The sequence below is a fragment of the Muntiacus reevesi genome, chromosome 5 (genome assembly GCF_963930625.1).
Source record: "Muntiacus reevesi chromosome 5, mMunRee1.1, whole genome shotgun sequence".
NCBI classification, from domain to species: domain Eukaryota; kingdom Metazoa; phylum Chordata; class Mammalia; order Artiodactyla; family Cervidae; genus Muntiacus; species Muntiacus reevesi.
The window spans coordinates 75,063,575-75,080,297 of NC_089253.1; the positions used below are offsets into that span (position 1 = coordinate 75,063,575).

Below are 16,723 nucleotides of genomic sequence, written 5' to 3' on the forward strand. Positions count from 1 at the left end.
ATCAGAATACAGATAGCCCACTCCAGACACAGCAATCTAAACAAGATGAAAAGGCAGAGAAATACCCAGCAGGTAAAGGAACATGAAAAATGCCCTCCAAGTCAAACAAAAGAGGAGGAGATAGGGAATCTACATGAAAAAGTATTTAGAATAATGATAATAAAAATGATCCAAAATCTTGAAAACAAAATGGAGTTACAGATAAATAGCCTGGAGACAAGGATAGAGAAGATGCAAGAAATGTTTAACAAGGGGAAAAAAAAAAAAAAGAAATGTTTAACAAGGACCTAGAAGAAATAAAAAAGAGTCAATTAAAAATGAATAATGCAATAAATGAGATCAAAAACTCTCTGGAGGGAACCAACAGTAGAATAACGGAGGCAGAAGATAAGATAAGTGAGGTAGAAGATAAAATGGTAGAAATAAATGAAGCAGAGAGGAAAAAAGAATCAAAAGAAATGAAGACAACCTCGGACCTCTGGGACAATGTGAAATGCCCCAACATACGAATCATAGGAGTCCCAGAAGAAGAAGACAAAAAGAAAGGCCATGAGAAAATACTCGAGGAGATAATAGCTGAAAACTTCCCTAAAATGGGGAAGGAAATAGTTACACAAATCCAAGAAACCCAGAGAGTCCCAAATAGGATAAACCCACAAGGCGAAACACACCAAGACACATATTAATCAAATTAACAAAGATCAAACACAAAGAACAAATATTAAAAGCAGCAAGGGAAAAACAACAAATAACACACAAAGGGATTCCCATAAGGATAACAGCTGATCTATCAATAGAAACTCTTCAGGCCAGAAGGAAATGGCAGGACATACTTAAAGTAATAAAAGAGAATAACCTACAACCCAGGTTACTGTACCCAGTAAGGATATCATTCAGATATGAAGGAGAATTCAAAAGCTTTACAGACAGGCAAAAGCTGAGAGAATTCAGCACCAGAATTCAAACCAACTCTTCTACAAATGCTAAAGGATCTTCTCTAGGGAAACACAGAAAGGTTGTATAAACATGAACCCCAAAACAACAAAGTAAATGGCAATGGGACCATACCTATCAATAATTACCTTAAATGTAAATGGGTTGAATAACCCAACCAAAAGACAAAGACTGGCTGAATGGATAAAAAAACAAGACCCCTATATATGCTGTCCACAAGAGACCCACCTCAAAACAAGAGACACATACAGACTGAAAGTGAAGGGCTGGAAAAAAATATTTCACACAAACGGAGACCAAAAGAAAGCAGGAGTCGCAATACTCATATCAGATAAAATAGACTTTCAAATAAAGGCTGTGAAAAGAGACAAAGAAGGACACTATATAATCATCAAAGGACCAATGCAGGAAGAAGATATAACAATTATAAACATATATGCACCCAACATAGGAGCACCTCAATATGTAAGGCAAATGCTAACAAAAATGAAGGGGGAAATTAACAATAACACAATAATAGTGGGAGACTTCAATACCCTACTCACACCTATGGATAGATCAACTAAACAGAAAATTAACAAGGAAACACAAACTTTAAATGACACAATGGACCAGCTAGACCTAATTGATACCTATAGGACATTTCACCCCAAAACAGTCAAGTTCACCTTTTTATCAAGTGCACATTTAAGGAACCTTCTGCAGAATAGATCACATCCTGGGCCATAAATCTAGCCTTGGTAAATTCAAAAAAATTGAAATCATTCCAATCATCTTTCCTGATCACAATGCAGTAAGATTAGATCTCAATTACAGGGGGAAGAAAACTATTAAAAATTCAAACATATGGAGGCTAAATAACACGCTTCTGAATAACCAACAAATCATAGAAGAAATCAAAATATATATAGAAACGAATGAAAATGAAAACACAACAACCCAAAACCTATGGGACACTGTAAAATTAGTGCTAAGGGGAAGGTTCATAGCATTACAGGCTTACCTCAATAAACAAGAAAAAAAGGGAGAAGAACCAAATCAACAAAATTAGAAATGAAAATGGAGAGTTCACAACAGACAACACTGAAATACAAAGGATCATAAGAGACTACTACCAACAGCTCTATGCCAATAAAATGGACAACTTGGATGAAATGAACAAATTCTTAGAAAAGTATAACTTTCCAAAACTGAACCAGGAAGAAATAGAAGATCTTAACAGACCCATCACAAACACAGAAATCAAAACTGTAATCAGAAATCTTCCAGCAAACAAAAGCCCAGGACCAGATGACTTCACAGCTGAATTCTACCAAAAATTTAGAGAAGAGCTAACACCTATCTTACTCAAACTCTTCCAGAAAATTGCAGAAAAAGATAAACTTCCAAACTCATTCTATGAGCCACCATCACCCTAATTCCAAAACCAGACAAAGATGCCACAAAAAAAGAAAACTACAGGCCAATATCACTGATAAACATAGATGCAAAAATCCTTAACAAAATTCTAGCAAACAGAATCCAACAACATCTTTTACATGATGTAAAAGATCATACATCATGACCAAGTGGGCTTTAGCCCAGGAATGCAAGGATTCTTTAATATCCACAAATCAATCAATGTAATACACCACATTAACAAATTGAAAGATAAAAACCATATGATTATCTGAATAGATGCAGAGAAAGCCTTTGACAAAATTCAACATCCATTTATGATAAAAAAAAAAAAACCTCTCCAGAAAGCAGGAATAGAAGGAATGTACCTCAACATAATAAAAGCTATATGTGACAAATCCACAGCAAACATTATCCTCAATGGTGAAAAATTGAAAGCATTTCCCCTAAAATCAGGAATAAGACAAGGGTGCCCACTCTCACCACTACTATTCAACCTAGTTTTGGAAGTTTTGGCCACAGCAATCAGAGCAGAAAAAGAAATAAAAGGAATCCACATAGGAAAAGAAGAAATGAAACTCTCATTGTTTGCAGATGACATGGTCCTCTAGGTAGAAAACCCTAAAGACTCTACCAGAAAATTACTAGAGCTAATCAATGAATATAGTAAAGTTGCAGGATATAAAATTAACACACAGAAATTCCTTGCATTCCTATACACTAACAATGAGAAAACAGAAAGAGGAATTAAGGAAACAATACCATTCACCACTGCAACAAAAAGAGTAAAATACTTAGAAGTATATCTACGTAAAGAAAAAAAATACCTATACATAGAAAACTATAAAACACTGATGAAAGAAATCAAAGAGGACATAAACAGATGGAGAAATATACCGTGTTCATGGACTGGAAGAATCAATATTGTTAAAATGACTATACTACCCAAAGCAATCTATAGATTCAATGCAATCCCTATCAAGCTACCAACGGTATTTTTCACAGAACTAGAACAAATAATTTCACAATTTGTATGGAAATACAAAAAACCTTGAATAGCCAAAGCAATCTTGAGAAAGAAGAATGGAACTGGAGGAATCAACCTGCCTGACTTCAGGCTCTACTACAAAGCCACAGTCATCAAGACAGTATGGTACTGGCACAAAGACAGAAATATAGATCAATGGAACAAAAGAGAAAGGCCAGAGATAAATCCACGTACCTATGGACACCTTATCTTCAACAAAGGAGGCAAAGATATACAATGGAAAAAAGACAATCTCTTTAACAAGTGGTGCTGGGAAAACTGGTCAACCACTTGTAAAAGAATGAAACTCGAACACTTTCTAACACCATACACAAAAATAAACTCAAAATGGATTAAAGATCTAAATGTAAGACCAGGAACTATAAAACTCCTAGAGGAGAACATAGGCAAAACAGTCTCTGACATAAATCACAGCAAGATCCTCTATGACCCACTTCCCAGAATATTGGAAATAAAAGGAAAAATAATCAAATGGGACCTAATGAATCTTAAAAGCTTTTGCACAACAAAGGAAACTATAAGCAAAGTGAAAAGACAGCCTTCAGAATGGAAAAAAATAATAGTAAATGAAGAAACAGACAAAGGATTAATCTCAAAAATATACAAGAAACTCCTGAAGCTCAATTCCAGAAAAATAAATGATCCAATCAAAAAATGGGCCAAAGAACTAAACAGACATTTCTCCAAAGAAGACATACAGATGGCTAACAAACACCTGAAAAGATGCTCAACGTCACTCATTATCAGAGAAATGCAAATCAAAACCTCAATGAGGTACCATTACACGCCAGTCAGGATGACTGTTATCCAAAAATCTACAAGCAATAAATGCTGGAGAGGGTGTGGAGAAAAGGGAACCCTCTTCCACTGTTGGTGGGAATGCAAACTAGTACAGCCACTATGGAGAACAGTGTGGAGATTTCTTTAAAAACTGGAAATAGAACTGCCATATGACCCAGCAATCCCACTCCTGGGCATACACACCAAGGAAACCAGATCTGAAAGAGACACATGTACCCCAATGTTCATTGCAGCACTGTTTACAATAGCCAGGACATGGAAGTAACCTAGATGCCCATCAGCAGACGAATGGATAAGAAAGCTGTGGTATATATACACCATGGAATATTACTCAGCCATTAAAAAGAATACATTTGAATCAGTTCTAATTAGATGGATAAAACTGGAGCCTATTATACAGAGTGAAGTAAGCCAGAAAGATAAACACCAATAGAGTATACTAATGCGCATATATGGAATTTAGAAAAATAGTAATGATAACCCTATATGCAAGACAGAAAAAGAGACACAGATGTATAGAACAGACTTTTGGACTCTGTGGGAGAAGGCGAGGGTGGCGAAGGCGATGCTGAGAGAACAGCATCAAAACATGTATATTATCAAGTGTGCAACAGATCGCCAGTCCAGGTTGGATGCATGAGACAAGTGCTTTGGGCTGGTCCACTGGGATGACTCAGAGGGATGGGATGGGGAGGGAGGTGGGAGGGGGGTTCAGAATGGGGAACACATGTAATTCCATGGCTGATTCATGTCAATGTATGGCAAAAACCACTACAGTATTATAAATTAATTAGCCTCCAACTAATAAAAATAAATAGAAAAAAAAGAATATTAGAAAATTTGCTTTTTAAACGTCCCTTGACCCTTCCTAACACCTAAAATTTTAATTTCTCTTCTTGCCTCTCTCCTCTTCCCTTCACTGTCCCTTCCTCTCTCTTGACTCCACCCAGTGCTTTGTAAGGTTTCTAATTTGTCTCTAAGGCATGCAAGAATACTACAAATTTCTCTCATTTCTTTATGCATGGTGATTCAACCCTCCCTTTTTTCCGCTTTCTCTTTCTAGATTATATTGATGGAGCCTAACTCTAACCCCCAAATAGAGTTTAAAGGTGTTTACATTTAAGAAAATAATAAAGGTGTGTTGGTTTTGTAGGGCTGCTGCCATAACAAACTGCTACAAAAGCATGATGTCCAAAAACAATGGAAATTAATCTTCTCGTAGCACCTGAGGTCAGAGGTCTGAGACCAAGTTTGTGGACAGACCTGCTCTCCTTCTGGTGTCTCTCGGGAGATTCGGTTCCTTTCCTCTTTTAGCTTCTGGTGGTTGCCAGCATTCCTTGGTGGAAGGTCACATCACCCCAGTCTCTGCCTCCATCTTCGCATCACCTTCTCAACTGTATGTCTCTGTCTCCTCTCTTACTAGGAACATGTGACTACACTTAGACCTGAATGATTCAGGATAAACTTCTTTCATAATTCTTAACTCAATTAGATCTTCTGCCCTATCAGATTTAGTATCCACAGAGTTCCAGGGATTAGGAAGTGAATATATTGGCGGGTTTGGGAGGGGTAGGGAAGAGGGGGGAATTTTTCTATCACAGTCAGCCTTTTATGTTTTTCTCTAAATCTCCCCTTTTGTTTAGAAAATAAACTGTAAAACTGACCACAGTACTGGGCTGCAAAATGTCTTAACTAATTCCAAACAACTGGTATCATGAAAACAATCAAAACGGTTTAAAAGGTTACATTTAACTATGCTTTTCTTCAATTTTAGTTGACCTTCGTCTAGAAGTTTTCTTTTTTATTCTTTAAATTACAAGACAGTCTCCACAGTAATCACAGATGCCATCCTCTAAGTTATTCTTTTGTATAATTTTAGTGAAAAACATGGTATTGTAACAATTATACTGTATTTTATATAAGCTATTATCTCTCCTTGATGGACATGGGTTTGGGTGGACTCTGGGAGTTGGTGATGGACAGGGAGGCCTGGTGTGCTGTGGTTCGTGGGGTCGCAAAGAGTCAGTCATGACTGAGAGACTGAACTGAACTGAACTGTCTATATCTAATAGTTACTCCCCAGCCAGACATACTGTTATCCCTATTTTGAAATTTTCTTTTAATGTAAAGCAATATTTGTCTTGAGTAAAAAGTGGGAAAGGTCAAGGTTACTTACCAGATCCCCAGCAGGGAAGTGTGGGACCCTTTCTGTCTCTGGTGTGGCCCCTCACTTTGACTTCTGGTCGACTCTTGCCCTCTCTACCAAAACACCTTCAGAAAAAAGGCTCAGTGATGTATTTACAGAGGAATGTGTAAATAGCTGATGCCAACTCAGTGAGTCTTCCATCGTAAAGATAGAGTGCTAATAAATGGATTTTGAAATCAGAGAATCCTGACTGAATGCCAGTTCAGACATTTACTAGCTATATGACACTGAGTGTGTTATTTCATTTTTCTGAGTATCACTCTTCATACTTAGCTTTTGAAAGATTAATGAAATTTCTTAAACAAATAAGCAAAAGGCCTAGTAAAAAAAAAAAGATACTCAATAAATGTTATCTATTAGCTCTTTTTATTATGAAGCAAAGGCTTAAAAGTTACCACCATCCCAATGAAGAATTTCAGATGTCAGTAGACAAGAGTATGGGAGGGATGCTAGGGCAGGGGAAATTTTTCTTACTTTCTATCTCCAGAATCATACTATACCACACGTAGTTACTTTTCCCCCTTTTGACTGCATGTTTAATGTATAAAAATGTGTACTGGAGTGTTTAGTATATGAAATATCCTATGTGGTAATAAACTGTGATAACAATATATCAAAAACTTTTGTTATAATTAACAAAAATATTAAGTTGACTTAAACAGTAGAGGAAATTTACTGTTTCACCCAATCAGAAAATCCAGAGGTGGGACAGGGTATAATCACTTTGATTTGAGTTTCCCTTTTATTTCTCTGAGATAGACTAAGGACTGCAGTCCTCTGTGTCTGGGTTATTTTTAGGTTGGCTTCCTTTTTGGTAGCCGGATGGCTTCTAATAATAAATGGAGCTGTCCGCCCCATTGAACTGAAGTCCCAAACCTCTCTGAGAGGGCAATTCATTTGTCTATCCCTGAATCACTGTGTCCAAGTGACTGCTATGCATTGATTGATTAGAGCTGGGGTTATATTCACTTGTTGAATATTTGTTATGTCATATGCTTGCTTTCTGAAACTCTCTCAGACATACAACCTTGGCAAATCAGAGAGAGTTACCCTAGAATCTGAACCTGAAACTAGAGGGAAAAGAAATAGAATATACACAGAGTCCACTCTGGCAAGGGTGACGGCAGTGGCAATAGCTGCAAACATTTAGCAGAAATTAGCAGGGATAGCAAGCCGCTGTAGTGCAAGCATCAGGCTCTAGATGCAACAGGCACTGCTCTCTGGTGGCAGCCATTGATGGTAGCAGCCTTATCTTCACAGGACCAGTTCTATAGCTCAATTTTGTTCCCAACTACATAGCCTGCAAGACTAGTTCTCTAGTCATCCTAGGGATTTTTAATAAATCACTTTATTTTTCATTTGATGTTAACCTTAATACATTTCTATTTTGGCTGGGAAACAGCATTACCCTGAGTTCTAAGTCAGACAGGGCCCATCCCTGGAGCTGGGAACCAGATTAACCTCACGCAAATCACACAGCTGCTTTGCAGTGGAGAGAGGAAGAAAGGGTATTGGGATAGCCACCACTAAAAAAGAATATTAATGGTCTTTAACATCAACAAAACAAACTTGCTAACTTGTTCTTTGCTTTCTTCTACCATTAAAGTAACATCAGTGACATTTCTGAAACAGAGGAAACTCTGATAATTATTGAAGCTCTGAGAGAAGCTAGCTTACCAAAATTTCTTCCTAAAGATGTCCTACTTTTTGAAAAGATTATGAGAGATATTTTTTGTGGAGCAACAGTTTCAAAAGTAAATCAGATTGTCTTGGAGGTAATAAGACCTTTGAAAATCATTACAAATCATTTATATGTGGAATATCAGTTAAGATAAGAAACTATAATAGATGTGAATTTGAATGTTAGTTAGTCCTGAAATTCTCTATTCATGTTATAACTTGGGACACAAAAATACTTGGTGATATATATTTCCCATGAATGAAGAACTTTCAGTACATCTTGGAAATGGAAACATAGAATGGAAACATAATGGAAACAAGCATAATGGAAACAAGAACAAATTGTGTACCTTTAAGGAAGGAAGGCCGTTAACACATATTTTGCTCCTCAATTTTCTCATCTTTCAAGTGAGAATGATACTGTCTGCTCTTCCTCCTTTCGAAAGGTGCTTAGAGAATCAAATTATATCAGAATTATGAATAAAGATTTTAATGTGTAAATACTTTGTGATCATTAAAATGACACAATTTCAAAGCCATTTATGGGGCTTCCATCGTGGCTCAGACGGTAATGAAACAGAGCCCTTTATATTTTCTCTTATATATATAAAACCATACAGTCATTGCCTTAGTTTAGGTAGGATCTCAGTGTCTTCTGTTACTATGATACAACCTCCTGCTACTCCCTCCATTCTAATATGTTGTCATATGGCCCCCAGAGTTGCTTTCCTAAAACATATGTTTGGTCAGATCAGCAAAGCAGCTGTTGAAGCAATGTTGCCTCTAATACAACAGTCAAATTAATTATCTTGGCCATAATGCCTTTCACAATTTTGTCAGACCAGGTTATTTTTCTAATACTGAGCATTAAAGTAAGAAACTAGGAAAAAGAGCAATAAAACAAGTTATCTGAAATGAAACTGATGAAAATAATGAAGGAAAGGGCAGAAATCAACCAAATAAAGAATAAAAACTATAGGAAAAACAACAAAACCAAAGTTATCAGTTTGATTATATACAGACTTCAAGCAAGAATGATTAATAATTGAAGCAAATAATGATATTAGAGATTTAAAAGTGATGAGAACATTATGAACAACCTAAGTTAATAAATGTAAAGCTGTAGACATGTTGCATTAAGTAACAGGGAATGGGAAGTGGTCACTGAGCAAAAACAATTTTTAAAGATACTCAAAGCATTTTCTTCCCATCCCTGCTCCCCAAAATTCAGACCCAGATGGTTTTATAGTTTTAATTGGAGATTTTATGCTATAATTCATATATGCATCCTTTTGAGATAACCTTTTTTCAGATTTCCCATATCACCTAATAAATGGCCTTTTTTTTGGTAAGGGTTTCATATGTACATTTTGTGCTTACTGGATATAAAGTTATATACATAGCCTATTAATTATATTTTTCAGAACTTGATATCTATTTTTACTGATTTATCAGTTTCTGGAAGGGGTATATCAAAATCTTAACTGAAATTACTGATTTATCCATGTGTCTTGCATGTGTGTCAATTGTTATTTTATACAATTTGACATTATAAGTTGTGTATATTTTTGTTTATTCTTTAACCACTATACTCTGTCTTTTTCTGGACCATATGCTATGTCTTGCTTTAAGACCTATTTAGTCAGATATTAAAATTTCTATCCAACTTTTTTATGTGGATTCGTATTTTTAGAATCTCTTTTTCCATTCTTGTATTTCTTGAACCTTCTATGTTTCTCTGTTTGAACTATAAGTCATATGGGAGATGTATCAGTGGACTTTGTTTTCTTGTAATTCAGTCTGTGATTGTCTGTCCTGTGTTGATTTTAACTTTTTATATTCATTACAGTTTCTGTTATCTTAAAATTCATTACTGTTATAATATTTATTTAATTTCTTTTTCTTCATTGTTTTCTCTCTTGCCCTGCTCTCTGTGGGATAGATTGAATTTTCTTCTGTGTTTATTTTGTGTTTATTCTCTATGGTGCCTCTCTTAACTGAAGACTGACATCCAGCATTATTTGTTCCTATTTATTAATTTTTTCAATATCTATATATTTTCCCTTTCAAAAAAGTACTTTAGCATACTCTTTGGTCTTCCCTATACTCTCATTCTTATGTATGTCATATCATAAATGTTTGTTATGGGAATTTTTTTTCCTTTTCCTTGAATCTAGTTTTATAAACACATATGTTTGCCCACACAGGTATGTGCATGCCTTTAGAATACTGTAAACTAACAAGGTATTTATAAAACTTTCTCTTCATATCTCTTATATACTTCAATGTATTCCTTTTTTTAGTACTTCTTCCAACAGTGTTTTTCAAGTAGGTTTTGTGTGACAAATCTTTGGCAACTATTTCTGATATGCTTTTATATTTAGATTGCAGTTTGGCTGGTTATAAAATTCTAAGTTTAAAGTTCTTTTCATTTAATACATTAAATATTTAACATCTTTAAAATGTTATTACATTTTCTCTTGCTCCACTCTTGAAATGGTCAGTGTCACTTTAGTATATGTTCCTTTGTAGTGTATCTGTTCTTCCTCTCCAGAAGCTTTTAAATTTTTCATTTGCCTTTGATATTCTTAATCTCAGTATAAATTTGCTTGTTATGAATTTTGGTATTCTATAAGCCCTTTTAAATATGTAATTTTGAAGGAGACATATAGTGTAAGATTCTTTGTTCCACATGATTAAATGAGTTAGGCTTTTCCAGACCAACAAGTTGCAGGTCCAGACTCTAAACTATGCTTAGTTTTTTTCATAGCACTTATCTTTGTTTTACATTTTTTAGATTTTCTTTGTTTCATTATTTTAATGAAAATGCAGTTTGACTTTTTTTTTTTTTGCTGTGTGGTTTCTAGGAGAAAGACAGTGGATATTTGCATCTAAGTTTTGCCTGCATTTTGAAGATTTCATTTGCATTTTAAAGATTTTTATTTTGCTATAAAAAAGGAGAAAAATGTCAGCTGACAAGTTTTCCTTCTCTCTCTTATGTGGACATCTTTCTATTCTTCTCAGAGAGAGTGTGCAAATTCCCTACTCTCCTTCCTACAATTACAAGTTTTAAGTTCTTCCAGTGTTACCTTTAACATTTTTCAAGGCACAGCTAAAACAAATAACATTGGCATTGTAATAACATTTCTACATGTAGATTAATGATTTTACTTTTGAACCTCATTATTCATTCACCTTTTCATCAGTTTTACAAGTTAATTTATGGCTTATGGAAAAGTTTTAGATATGAGAATATTAATTTATTCAGCTCCTTCCTCCTTTGTATATTTTTACGTTGATAAATATGCAAGCTCTCAATTGTTTAATAAAATGTTACCAAATTGTAGTATATGGCTCATAGAAGTGGCACAAAGATAATTTAAAGTTATGATTTTAATATTAAGTGTGGAATAATTCAGTCTCTTATTTAATGGTGTATTTTTGATGGCTTACACAATGACCAATCAATCATATATAACATACCCACATAGGAAGACATGTTATTTAAAAAAATACCCTGTAGGTGTGCTGTTTATACTTCTTGTTCATTTGTGATACAAGAATCTGAATTGCATGTGGAATAAGTTGGAATCTATTCAACTTATTCACATTACTGTCTTTAGCAGTATTCAACATGCGCAGGGGTCATTATCTCAGAGCAACCAAAGGATAACCTGAAAATTACTAAAACCACATCATGCTATAGGAACTACATATACTTTGTCATCCAGTTAACTCCAAAGAACATCTTATATAGCCATAAATATTTTAGGTCAGGATTATGATTTTATTTCAAAACCTTCACCAGGTAGGATGACCCGAGTATATCTGAATATGTCTTCTTTTATTATCCCAGTTCTTCAGATCTTCAGTGCATCCCATGCTATCTTTATTCCACACTTGTGTGACTTTTCACTTGTATCCAGGCAGTATCTAGGTTTGTATTAGTGACTGCAGAGATTCCTAGTTTCTACATCTGAAACTGCAAGCAGTGCAGGCCATAAGTGGGGAGTCTCATCAACTTTGTTTGGAAGAGGTTGCTTTTCAAAAATAATTTCCTACCTCCAGTTAGCCTTTCATAGGGTCTGTATTTCCTCTGTTTGTACAGTCTTGCTGAGTGTCTGTGTTTTCTTTGGCTGCTTCCCATTTTAGGAATGCAAGGAATGAGAAATGGTGTAGGAGAGGTTAGTGAGAAAAAGGATAAATCATACTTTATCTGTAGACCTAGTTACCAATTATATCAACATTGAAGTAAATCCCACTTTAGGAGGAATCATGCTGCCTTTATAATTCCTGTGTTTTAATATTAAATATCTTTCAAAGGTGCAGCCACTTCCTGGGATGATCTAATGTATAACCACGTCAAGTTTTTCATTTTGTAAATTTTGCTATGTTTCATCTTGTAAATTTTGCTATCTTAGAATATTCTTGACACTGAAACAGTAAAACAGTCATTACAAAATTGAAAATCAACTTTAATGGTGATTGGAGTTAAAAAAAGATTAACCAATAAGAAAAATAAAAATACTTATCATCGTTTTCCTTTCAAAAAATTCCTCAAAGATATAGAATCTTTTACCTTTTCTTCACTGTAGGATAATTAGACAATTATACTGTGGTGACAACTAGTTCTTAAATGCATCATAAAGCATGACTTAAATTGGGGGAGGATCTATGAATTTGCTACCTGGGGGTCTGTGAGCATAAAATTTTCTGTGTATTTTATTTTGGTGGGGGAAGTAATGTTTTCATTATTTGGGGTTGGTGAACTAAAAAATTAAGAAATACCATCTTAAAGTGCTGTATTTGCTACCTAGTTAAGAGAGATTTTGTAGGATTACATATTTAGAGTTTAATTTGCAATGAAATTTAAATTAATGTATTTTTTTTCTTTAAGAAACTAATAGAGATTGCAACACAACAGTTGGGCTTACAACAGTGGCCAGCTCAAAAAGAGAGAATCATACAGTTTTATAATCAACTTCAGGTAAGTGTAGAATGTCATGTTAGCAATTTGCTCCTATGTTTAAATAGGTGTGATCAAGGAGAAAAGAAAATTATGATAAAAGGTATCTACTGTAATGTTCTTCAAAGTAAAGTGGTTTGTTAATTAACTATTTATCTAAACTTTGTTATTTGATCCCTCACTTTCAGTTCAGTTCAGTCGCTCAGTCGTGTCCGACTCTTTGCAACCCCATGAACCACAGCACTCCAGGCCTCCCTGTCCATCACCAACTCCTGGAGTTTACTCAGACTCATGTCCATTGAGTCAGTGATGACATCTAACCATTTCATCTTCTGTTGTCCCCTTCTCCTCCTGCCTTTCCCAATGTCAGGGTCTTTTCAAATGAGTCAGCTCTTCACATCAGGTGGCCATAATATTGGAGCTTCAGCTTCAACATCAGTCCCTCCAATGAACATGCAGGACTGATTTCTTTTAGAATTGACTGGTTGGATCTCCTTGCAGTCCAAGGGACTCTCAAGAGTCTTCTCCAACACCACAATTCAAAAGCATCAATTCTTCTGTGCTCAACTTTCATTATAGTCCAACTCTCACATCCATACTTGACTACTAGAAAAAACCATAGCCTTGACTAGACGGACCTCTGTTGACAAAGTAATGTCTCTGCTTTTTAATATGCTGTCTAGGTTGGTCATAACTTTCCTTCCAAGGAGTAAGCGTCTTTTAATTTCATGGCAGTAAAATTTCATGCAGTGATTTTGGAGCCCAGAAAAATAAAGCCTGTCTCTGTTTCCATTGTTTCCCCATCATTTGCCATGAAGTGATAGGATAGAATGTCATGCTCTTAGTTTCTTGAATGTTGAGTTTTGAGCCAGCTTTTTCCACTCTTCTCTTCCAGTTCTATCAAGAGGCTCTTTAGATCCTCTTTGCTTTCTGCCATAAGGGTGGTGTCATCTGCATATCTGAGGTTATTGATATTTCTCCCGGCAATCTTGATTCCAGTTTGTGCTTCATCCAGCTGGCATTTGGCATGATGTATTCTGCATGTAAATTAAATAAACAGTTACAATATATAGCCTTGATGTACTCCTTTTCCAATTTGGAACCAGTCTGTTGTTCTATGTCTGGTTCTAACTGTTCCTTCTTGACCTGCATACAGGTTTCTCAGGAGACAAGTAAGGTGGTCTGGTATTCCCATCTCTTGAAGAATTTTCTATAGTTTCTTGTGATCTACACAGTCAAAGGCTTTGGCATAGTCAATGAAGCATAAGTAGATGTCTTTCTGAAACTCCCTTTCTTTTTCAATGATCCAATAGATATTGGCAATTTGATCTCTCTTTCCTCTGCCTTTTCTAAATCCAGCTTGAACATCTAGAAGTTCTCGGTTCACATACTGTTGAAGCCTACCTTGAAGAACTCTGAGTGTTACTTTGCTAGCGTGTGAGATGAATACAATTGTGTGATAGTTTGAACATTCTTTGGCATTGCCTGTCTTTGGGATTGGAATGAAAACTGACCTTTTCCAGTCCTGTGGCCACTGCTGAGTTTTCCAAATTTGCTGACATATTGAGTGCAGCACTTTGACAGCACTGTCTTTTAGGATTTGAAATAGCTCAGCTGGAATTCCATCACCTCCACTAGCTTTGTTTATAGTGATGCTTCCTAAGGCCCACTTGACTTCGGACACCATTATGTCTGGCTAGGTGAATGATAACACCATCATGGTTATCTGGGTCATTAAGATCTTTTGGGTGTAGTTCTTCTGTGTATTCTTGCCATCTCTTCTTAATATCTCTTGCTTCTGTTAGGCCATACCATTTCTGTCCAAGGAGGCAGGAGGGGATGTCAGGCTATATACAAGTTTGCAGCAAAGGGAGCAAGCAATGTGAACATCAAAGATCAGGTATAAGTTAAGGGATTTAGCATTCTGTATATGGGAAGATGCAAGCCTCTGGGCGCCCTGAATTCATTTGTTTCATATGAACCTCAGCTATCAGGGGCCAATCCTGTTTCCTTGTCCACCTTGAAGAGTGGCAGATGGCTGCTTCTTGCATTTTCCAAGCTCCTCAGCAGTCATTATGGGGGGTGGGGGGGTGGGGGTGGGGGGCTGGGGGGCAGGGGTGGGGTCACAGCATCCACTGGATCACAATTTTGGGAGCCATCATTCACATTTGAAGACCAGAAATCACTGATGGCTAAGACATTTCTTGCTTGTTGATATGGCAGCAGGTATTTTCATTTCACACTATTTAGAAATATTCACGGTATACAGTTGTACAGGAGACTTTATTCTTGCAGTAATCTCTATTGACCTTCTTTTATGGCTTGTGTTTTTGTGTCCTATTTTTAGAAATCTTCTCTATCCTGTCTCATCAAGGTTTTGTCAGTAATTTTTCTGAAATTTTTAGATACTTGCATGTCTCACATTTAAGTTGTCTGTGGTTTATTTTTCATTAAAATATCAAGTAGGAATTTAGTTTTCCCTGTGTGAAAGTGAAAAGAGGAGGTTCCAGTCTGACTCTTTGTGACCCCATGGACTATAGCCTGCCAGGCTCCTCTGTCCATGGAATTCTCCAGGCAAGAATACTGGAGTGGGTTGCCATTTCCTTCTCCAGGGAATCTTCCCAAGTCAGGGATCAAACATGACCCAGGGATCGAACCCAGGTCTCCTGCATTACAGGCAGATATTTTACCATCTGAGCCACCAGGGAAGCCCTTTCCCTGAATGGATAACCAGTGTTCCTAAGACTTCTTTACTGATGTGTTATTTCTATCATATAGGAAGTTTTCACATATAAAAGGATAGATTTCTTTTATACTTTATTATTTGTCCTGTATTTCTTTGTGGCAACACCGCGCAGTCTTTATAACAAGTCTTTATATTTGTTGGCACCACTTATAGCCTCTGACTGGGTCTGGAAATTAAACTGACAAAAATAGATAAACAGGAGAACATATACATTTTATTGAATTTTTATATGTACACGAGAGTCTTCACAAAACAATGAAGAACTTAGAAAGTGACCAGAACAGGATGCTCTTTTACCTTTTAGGCAAAGAAATGTAAATTTGTGAAAAATTGACACTCAGAGGCCGTATAATCTCCTCTGAGGTGCAGTTTGCATTTGTTTAGGGAGGGAGGCAAGTTAATGGTTGGCTTTTACATAAGAAGTACAGGAATGGTTGTCAGAACTTAATTCCAAAAATTTTATTTTTATTTTTTTTATTTTTTTTAATTTATTTTTTTATTTTTCAGTGGGTTTTGTCATACATTGATATGAATCAGCCATAGAGCTACACGAATTCCCCATCCCGGTCTCCCATCCCACCTCCCTCTCCACCCGATTCCTCTGGATCCCCCCAGCTTAATTCCAAATTTATAAAATAGTTCTATGTAATCTCTTATCTGTTTCATGCTGATAATTACTCAGGAAGCAAATGAAAAGAAATAATCTCTTTCTGGGGAAACTCACATTCAGTGGCCAAATTCTCTTGATAAAGTGTTTGGACAAAAAGAAGGGGAGGGAGATAGAGTCAGAAATCTTTCTGAGTCAGTTTTTGAAAAGCTATTCCAGTGCTCAATAATACCAAATGCCTGTGGATGGTAGGAAGTGTAGAAGCTCCATAAAATTCTTTGACAATCAGCTCATTTTTGAGTGACTCTTGCATTAAA

The 16,723-nt window shown here is 35.9% G+C and overlaps 1 protein-coding gene across 1 annotated transcript in view; it reads left to right on the plus strand.

The window, feature by feature from the left end:
• The window catches only part of DNAH14 (dynein axonemal heavy chain 14), a 324,938-nt gene that overhangs the window by 126,006 nt on the left and 182,209 nt on the right, over positions 1–16,723 (plus strand). The window contains exons 26-27 of the mRNA XM_065937125.1: positions 8,014–8,182; positions 12,985–13,074. Coding sequence (XP_065793197.1) covers positions 8,014–8,182; positions 12,985–13,074 — 259 coding nt within the window. The remainder of the gene's footprint in view (positions 1–8,013; positions 8,183–12,984; positions 13,075–16,723) is intronic.